This window comes from Grampus griseus (genome assembly GCF_964374135.1).
Source record: "Grampus griseus genome assembly, chromosome: 2".
Lineage (NCBI taxonomy): Eukaryota > Metazoa > Chordata > Mammalia > Artiodactyla > Delphinidae > Grampus > Grampus griseus.
The window spans coordinates 117,556,026-117,564,372 of NC_139018.1; the positions used below are offsets into that span (position 1 = coordinate 117,556,026).

General features: G+C 55.8%; 1 protein-coding gene across 1 annotated transcript; it reads left to right on the top strand.

The window, feature by feature from the left end:
* Nucleotides 1-1,215: 1,215 nt before the first annotated feature.
* CIMAP1C (ciliary microtubule associated protein 1C) lies at nt 1,216-4,362 on the top strand (the record flags this gene model as incomplete). Its single annotated transcript, XM_082649097.1, has 4 exons — nt 1,216-1,336; nt 2,156-2,266; nt 3,160-3,273; nt 3,881-4,362. 4 exons carry the CDS (start codon nt 1,216-1,218, stop codon nt 4,360-4,362), a joined length of 828 nt encoding a protein of 275 aa, XP_082505223.1.
* Between the last annotated feature and the right edge of the window lie 3,985 nt (nt 4,363-8,347).

Here is an 8,347-nt window from a genome sequence, read left to right on the forward strand (position 1 = left end):
AGAGGCTAGGATCTAAAGAGAGATCTGGGGTTTGTGTTCTGGTTCTGTCTCTGCTACTAATGTAATGGAAAACTTTGGGCAAGTCTTTGCCCCTTTCTGGTCTTCAGTTTCCTTATCTGTGTACCGGGGCTGTGACAGACACTCTCTCTAACGTCAGCAGTCATCTGTTCCCCGAGATGGAAACACCTCTAGATCAAACCCTTAGTCTGAGCTATGAATCGCTAGGTGCAAGCAGGCCCCAGGGCCCCTGAGCCTCTGGGGTTTTTCGGGGTGAAGGAGTGTCTAGCATTTCCTCAGCCCTGGGGCTCATCTATCAATCATATGGTAGCTGGGTATATTCCCTATCCCTCAATGTTTTCTCTCACACTTCCGCCCCCACAGGGGGTGCTCTTGACCGCAGGCACAGGAAGTAGCTTCTTGAGGCCTCAGCACCACCCTCCCTCCTCCTTTATTTGCTCCCCATTGCCTGCCTGAAATGCCAGCAGCAGGCAGGTATTCCTTGAGCTAGACGTGGATCCCTAAAGACACTGTGGGATAGGAGTCTGGGAAGCTACCAGACAGTCACACCTTAGTGTGAAATAATTGGCTTGATACTTTCCCAAGAAAAAACAGACTGTGATAGAAGGGAGGGCATGTCCAGAGCCTGGAAGATAGGTGGGAGGGACAGGGAACAGAGGACCACCCCAGGGGGCTGTGCAGGTGGCAAGAACCCTTCACCCATGACCCGTCCGCTCTTTCAGAAACCTCAGGGCACCCACCAGGAGTGAAGAGCTGGATCTGTCACTCCACTTCTCCATTTTTCTTTCCTGCCCCAAGGTTCTGGGGACCCTCAGGCTACTTAGCCAGGTTGGGAGCAGGGACAGGGGGGCCGAGTTCTCAGGGTTCCACAGCTGAGCTGCCAGCGTAGAATTTCTACGCTATAGTTCAGGCGCCACGGCAACTGGAGGAAATAAACAGTCTAAGTTCTGCAGTGATGTCATCCCCAGCTCCAGCCTGCCGAGCCCTGCAGCTGGCTGTACCCCAGACGGCCTCAGCTGCACAAGCAGGAGGACGGTCTTGCTTCCCAGCCTCCACACAGCCTCTGGCTTCAGGGAGAGAAAGTGGAAAGAGGGGCTTGGGCAGGGGCCTCTGGAACAGGCCCCACCCAGGCCCAGCTCCTTGTCCGCTGCTTAGGGTCTCTCAGCAGCTGCTACTGCCCTCTGCTTGGCCCCAGACATGAAACTACCCAAGGGGGTCAGGAACCCTGTGTTCTATGGGCAGCAGCCAGAGAAGAAGGTGCAGGTGCCCTCAGGGCAGGAGATAAAGCAGACCCCTGTTGTCCTGGCAACACTTAAAGGTGAGACCTGGGCTTGGGCTCATTCGTCTCTCTGCAGAGCTGCTGAAGGTGTCCTAGCCTTCCAGTCCTGCCTCCTGCAAAGCCCTTGCAGACTCTCCTCAAAGCCACAGAAGATCAGCACTTCTAAGCTAAACTTTGCAGGCGGTATTAGCTGCTGGGAAATTTTTTGGGCGGGGGAGGGGGGAGGAGAGGTGGGAGGAAGGGGTTTGAAGTGAGGCCAGTTTTGGAAAAAGGCTAGGGATTCTGTGTCATCTTTAGCCCAGCTCTAGCTTTCCTCACTTCCCTTGAATCTTACTCTCAACTGAAGGCAGACAAACTAATTCTTACTACATTGTTAATGACTGATGGTTGCTCTATGTGGGAGGTGGTTTAGTATGTGATTAAACGTTTAGGCTCTGTTGGCTGGTGTCTCAGAATTTTCACAATAATGGCTTGTGTGACTTTGGGTAAATTGATATTTCTATGCCTCAATTTTCTCATCCATAAGATGGGAAAAACAAGGGTATCTGTCTTACAGAATTGTCGAGAGGCTTAACTGAAATAACCCACAGAAAATGCTTAGCATAGTACTCAGCACAGAATAAGGTCTCAGTTACTTGTAACTATTACTTTTCTGATTATGCATTGCCTGTCCAAGGGAAATCACATTTTATCTGGGAACACTTTCCCCAAAGGAAGCACCTCAATGGTGGTCTTTGTCTCAGGGCGACATCAGTGAGAGCAAAGACCCCAGAGTTCTTAAGGCACCCTGTATCTGGGGCTTCCCCTGCCTCTGATCTGGCGGGCCCAGGCTGAGGGCCACTCTGTCGGTGCTCACAGGTCCAGGGCCTGCTAAATACCTCCGGCCATCCTGCACGGGCTACGTAGACCATGACGTCTCCATGTTCCAGGAGCCAGCCTACACCCTGCACACCCTGCATTCGGAGAAGCGTGAGTGCCCACCACACCATCATCCCCCTGGGCGTAGGATTACTATTGTTGGATGTTTGGGGCTGTGCTGAGAGGTGAGGAGTCATGATCTGTAGCCGGAGGCCTGGGAACCCAGGCCTGTCCTGAGTGGGACACCCACGTGGCCTGCTGGGTCCACAAGGAAGCCAGCAGGGGTGCGAGGTGACCCATCCCTCTGAAGGCAACTCCGGGCATTTCCCAACTGGACCTCCTGAGGGAGCTTCGAGGGATCTGTTGCATCCAGCTGGAAGGGTCTCCCTTCTGTGTGGTCTCTGGCTGGGACCCTTCCACTCTGGCTGCCATGGGTTCAACTGCCATAGCAGCTGGGCAGGAATAGCTGGTGAGTGGAGGGAAAGTGGTGGTGGGGGGCGGCCTCAAAGCTTCCCAGGTGGCTTAGAAACCCCTGGAAGGTGGGGAGCAGAGGGCCATCGAAGAGCTGGGGATGACAGCCAAGGCCAGTGAGAGGAGAAGGTGGGCAGGGGCGTGTGTCTGGGGGTCTGAGACCTCGGCCCCTCCCAGAGGTGACCCACCCTCCTCAGCAGGGGAACCCCCTTTCCAGGGCTGGGTCCCTTCTTCATACTAACAGTAGCCACTATGCCTATTATTATCCCCTTGGCACCAATCCCCGGCGGGGTGGGGGCTGACCAAACTCCTGCGCACCTGTTATTTTATCTGTTCCTCTGAACAAGTTCATGTGTTAAAAGCCCCATTTTATGGATGAGGAAATCAAGGCTCCCGAAACACTCAAGAGCCCGAGGAACTGGAAAGGAGCCTTCGATCTTTTTTGGGGGAGGGGGATCTTGCCTGGAGGCAGGCCAGACTCACCCTGGGGCGGCCTCTGGGGCTGACTGGGCCTTTCCTTGGCTGCCTTGCAGGGATCATGGACATATGCAACCCTGGGCCTTGCTATTTCTTGGATCCTAAAATAACTCGGTTTGGAATGTCCAGCTGCCCTCAGGTTCCCATGGCGGAGCGCATCTCTAACCTGCGTAAGATGGGCCGGGAGAGGGAGGTCGGGGTTGGGAGGTTGGAGGATGGGGGTCCATGCTTGGGACAGGAGCAGGGGCAAAGGGGTGATGACTCCCTTCGCCAGGTGTGTCTGCGGATTTTGGCCTCTGCCTGCAATGTCATATCGACACTGATGTCACAGTGTCTGTGTCACAGTACTTAACGTCTTGAGGCCGATGTTATGCATGTATGTTGCAGGGTGATGTTATGATAAAAACATCAAAGGGCTCGTGTCTCGGTAGGAATACTGTCATGCTAATGAGTTCACGGACTGTAGTGATTTCAGGATGTTTTCTTGGTGCTGTCACAGGGACAATGACAGCCCAAGGGTGATGTTCTTATGATACCTGGGGTTTTTATATTATGAAAACAGTGTCACAATCCTGATATCAGGATGGCCGAAGTCCCTCCATCCCTTAGTCCCACACAGGGGCGGTGATATTCCTGCCCTATGCTAAGGTGGTTATAGAGAAGTCATACCAGGCTAACCAAGACCTCAGCTCCTTCCCTAGACCCGTTAGTTGGACACCAGGAGATGTGGCCTGGCTCCTGCCCTGAGACCCCTCCCCTTCATTCATCCACTTTCAGGCCTGAGCCCCACCCTGGCCTCCTGCCATTACCACCTGGAGAAGATCCACCCGCCTGGGGAGCGCAGGGCTCCCAAGTACACCTTTGGCTACCGATGCCCATACAGAGTGATGGACCCCAACCCGGGCCCCAACCATTACCAGCTGCCACTCCTGCTGGGGCCCAACTTGCCCGCCAACAGAGCTGCTCCTTGCTACAGCCTGAGCCCCTTGCACAAGAATTGGTTCTACAAGGAGGATGTGGCAGGAGGCCCTGGACCTGCCATGCACGCCCGGCCTGAGCCATCTGTCTACCAGAACCGCAGCCCCATGTACAGCATGGCCAGGCGCTTTGCCTACCCGCTGGACCACACACCTCGGCCCGGCCCCGGCTCCCATGACGTCCAGCAGGTCACGGTGCACAAGTCCCGCACGCCTGCTTTCACCATGGGCATCAAGCACTCGCCCCACCTGTGCCCACTGGTTGTTGACATTCATGACTGAGGCCCCTCCTGGTGCACTCACCCCACCCCCCGTCCCCAGAAGTTATGTTTCTATACCAAATCGAGCAACTTAGCAAGGTTTTATGTAGCAGAGATGATGTCTGCTGTGTCCAGCACATAGAAGGCATTAGATAAATATTTTCATTTATTCCTTCGTTTTGCAAACACTCACAGTGACTTTCTTTGGGCCCTGATGAGGGGCTGGGGATACTGGCAGTGTAGTAGGAGTCCCTGTCTGGGGGATGTTCTGCTGTGGCTCACCAGGTGTCCTCCAAGGAGCCCTGGGCAGAGGCGCCGGGGAGCTGAGTTCTAGGCCTACCTCTGCCACTAATGTGCTGTGTGGACTTGTGCAGCTCCCTCACCTCTCTGGGCCTCTGTGAGGGGGGACGGTGGACCTGGAGGATGTCCAAGTTCCCTCCAGCTTCCGAACTGTTTGATTCTGATCCCTGACGGTGGTCAGCCCCCAAGAGAGGAGCAGGAGGGAGGAGCCATTCTGGCTGGGCTGGGGGGACAGGGCAGTTTTCCTGCGGGAGGAACCCAAGAGGACAAGCAGAGACAGTGTGTAGGAGGGAGGGTATCCTTGGTGGAGGTAAAGATGAGAGGGAAGGTGTGCAGGTGGGACCAAAGTGTACAGGGGCAGGGAACCGGGGGAGGCTCAGAGGGCAGGCGCCTGGGCTGTAGCTGGGCAGGAATAGCTGGTGAGTGGGGCTAGATAAGACGTGGTCTTTTCAGAATTCCTTGGGCAGTGAGAGAAAGCTGGACAAGATGGGCAGAGCCTGGAAGCTACCGATCAGCCTAGGGAATAGGCAAAGCGCAGGGGGGCTGCTGGGAGGAGGGTCTGCATGTCACAGGCTGTCTTTGGAGATTTGCCTGTGTGTCTCCAGCCTCAACGGCCTAGCCGTCCGGGGCCCCGTGGAGGAGGAGAGGAGGAGACATGAACCAGCCAGGAGGGGGCAGTATCGCCTCACTCATGAGTCCAGGCGGTTCCCGCAGCCCCTACCTCTTCTGGCTTCGCCGCCGCTTTTGGACAGACTGGTGCCAGCTCTCCTGCCGGTATCTGGGGAGGCTGGGGTCTCAGGGTCTGGTAGTCATCTTTCCTGAATTCTTGGTATCCAGATCCCCTGTTCCGACTTGTCCCCAGCCCTAGGACCAGCCCCTCTCCCAGCTCCCCCGGTCACAGGAGATGTGGGGAGGAATTCCACACCTGCTCTGCAGCCTGCGGAAGTGGGGAAGGGAGGGCAGGAACTGTGGAGGGAGAGGGGCTTAGGGAAGGAGGAGTGGAGGCTGAATGTCCCCCAGGCCTGAGGGCTCAGGCAGAGGCATGTCCTTCTGCAGCCACTCTCCCCAAAGCGCAGGGAGGCAGGAGGAAAAGGGCACTAGGAACCAGTGTCTGGTGACTCATCACTGCGAATTTGAGCAATATTCAGGTTTTAATTGAAAATGAAAATGGTATTGAAGAACTAATTTCAGATAGAAAGGAGCAGAGAACATCTTTGGAATATCAAAAAGAAACAAACAACTGAATATTTAAAAAAGGGGCTTGTAGAAAACCCCACTGGGGTCATACCTGACTCTGGGCCTGAAATTTCCTCCCCCTCCCGCCCCAGCCCCCATGCCTGGGATATTGTGTCTGTCCTGTCCTCCCCACTTGTCCACAGGGCTGGTCTGGGCAGGCTCAAGAGACAGCAAGTGAGCTTGGGGACCCATCTGTCTTGCAGCAGATTGGAAAGATGTCATTTTGCTGACAATGCCATTTATCACGGTGGCTGCAAAAATTAGGGAAGCTTGGGCTGAAAGTGTTGTGTAGGGGTGGAGGTTGGCAGGTGGCATGGCTGATGCTCTCTTGTGTCACCAGGTCAGGGAAGCTACAGGTCAACCTCTGAGTAGGGGTTTTCTGATTTAGCGTTCAGCCCATCCCAAGGCCCTCCATTAAAGAGAGAAGAAAACTGAGGCCCAGAGGCAGGGAAACAGCTTTGGCTCTATGACAAATTAATAGCCTGTCTCTAAATAAAAGTCCAGGCTCAGTTTGTGATCAGGGTTAGGGCTCAGTGTGTGACAGGGTCAGGGTTCAATGTGTGACAGGGTCAGGGCTCAGGGTGTGACCAGGTTTGGCAGTGTGATTAGAGTGAGGGCGCAGTCTGGGGTGAGACCCTTGACTTACATTAGGACTAAATCCTAGTTTTTGCCTCCATGGCTCAGTCTGTGACAGACCTTCAGCCTGGCCCCAGCTGCCACCAGTTATGGGCAGGGGCTGGGTGTTAGCCCTAAAGCTAGAACTAACCCTTGGTTTGAGGTCCCAAGGGAAGGAGAGGAGGCTGGAGGATTCAGTATGAATCTTCGGGGGATGAAGATGTTTGGAAGAGAGATGGCCCCGCCAAGAAAGGGATGTGGCCTCCAGAGAAGATAAACGGGGCCTCCCTTGTGCCTCAGCCCACGAAGTGACAGGGTCATTTAGCTTGAGACGGACCTTTGGACGAAGCAGTCCCCGTCTCTTGGCCTTGCCTCTCCTGTGGTGGTGACCACGTAGATGACTTGGAGAAGGTCAGTGGGCATGGCGTCTCAGGCCTGGCCGGGTGATGACCCTGCCCCTTCTGAACAAATCGGGGGCCACGCTTGACCTGGCAGGAAGCCCTGGTCTGATTCTTGTAGGACTTCAGCCTGTGCCCTCAGGTACTTAGGTCCTGAGCCTGGCACATGATCACACAGACACAATCATTCATTCGTTCAACAAACATTTGCTAAGCTCCCGCCCTATGCCAGGCTCTGGCTGTGCCTCGGAGTCCCAGCTGCGCCCTCCAGGAATTCAGAGCGTGGCTTGGTGGAAGCAGCGCTCTCCAAGAGGGGGCAGACATAGGAGGGTGGGTGAGGGTCAGTGCATGGCAGGGCACCTACCAGCGCTTCCGCCCTCCTTTCCCAGGGCCAGGGGGAGGCCTGGCCACCGTGGGTCGCCCCTGCCAGGGCTTGATGGTAAAACTGAAGTCACATAACCCTCCTGGACACTGGCCGGGGTGGATGATAGGTCGCCGTCATTCTGCTGTTGCTGGAGGGACTCTGAGGGCCAGTTGTCACTCTGGCTCCCAGGGCTGGGGGGATGATGGCCCTGGGCCAGGGGCAAAAGAGGGACCCTGCCTGCGGGGACACACTGCCACACCACACACAGGCTCACAGGTGGGGGTTGTGCACAAACACATGTCCTTTACCCACATACGCATGGAGACAGGACACAGAGGCTCCTGACAGAACTGCTCACACGTGCACGCGCAGGCACGCGCATCCTACTCCATACACACACCCTGACACCAAACCCACTCAAACACGGGCCTTAAATTACATTCCCAGGGAAAGGCATAGACACAGACACACGCATACTCCACGCACATTTACTACCACACACACCCCTCTCTCCAGGCTCCTCCTTATCTCACGTACGTACTCATGTCCCCCAGGCTCCCTTGCAGAGCCCACTGCCCTGGAGATTCAGAGTAGATAAACCGTGAGAACCCTCCCCTCCCCGACACCGTGCAGAGGGAGTGGAGTGGGGGAGGGCTTCGGGAAGGGAGCTCAGCAGGGTCCCAGGCTGGGGTCCCACCTCTGGATGGGGCGCATGTGGTTGTGAGTCCTCCCTGACCAAGCCAGACCCCTTCTCCCTGCCCCCAGCACTCCGAGACCCCACTCCAGGGGCTGCCCAGGGACAGGAGGGCTCGAATAGGAGCTCCTGCCGCCCGGCTCTCCCGGGATCCCCGGTGGGGTCAGAAGCTGCCTTGCCAGCCTCCCTGTAGGGGAAGAGTCTGCCACTGACCTGCTCCTTCTGGCTTCTCCTCTCTCCTCTCCAAGTCCACGTTCTCCCATCTGACTCTTCTCCTCTCTAAGTCTTTCTGCCTCCCTCTGGTTCTCGTCTCTCTCTCCCTCTTGCTCCCCATGTCCCTCTGCCTAGTTTATCCTCTACAATAAAGATCGACATTTTTCAATTAACCCCCCAAATAACA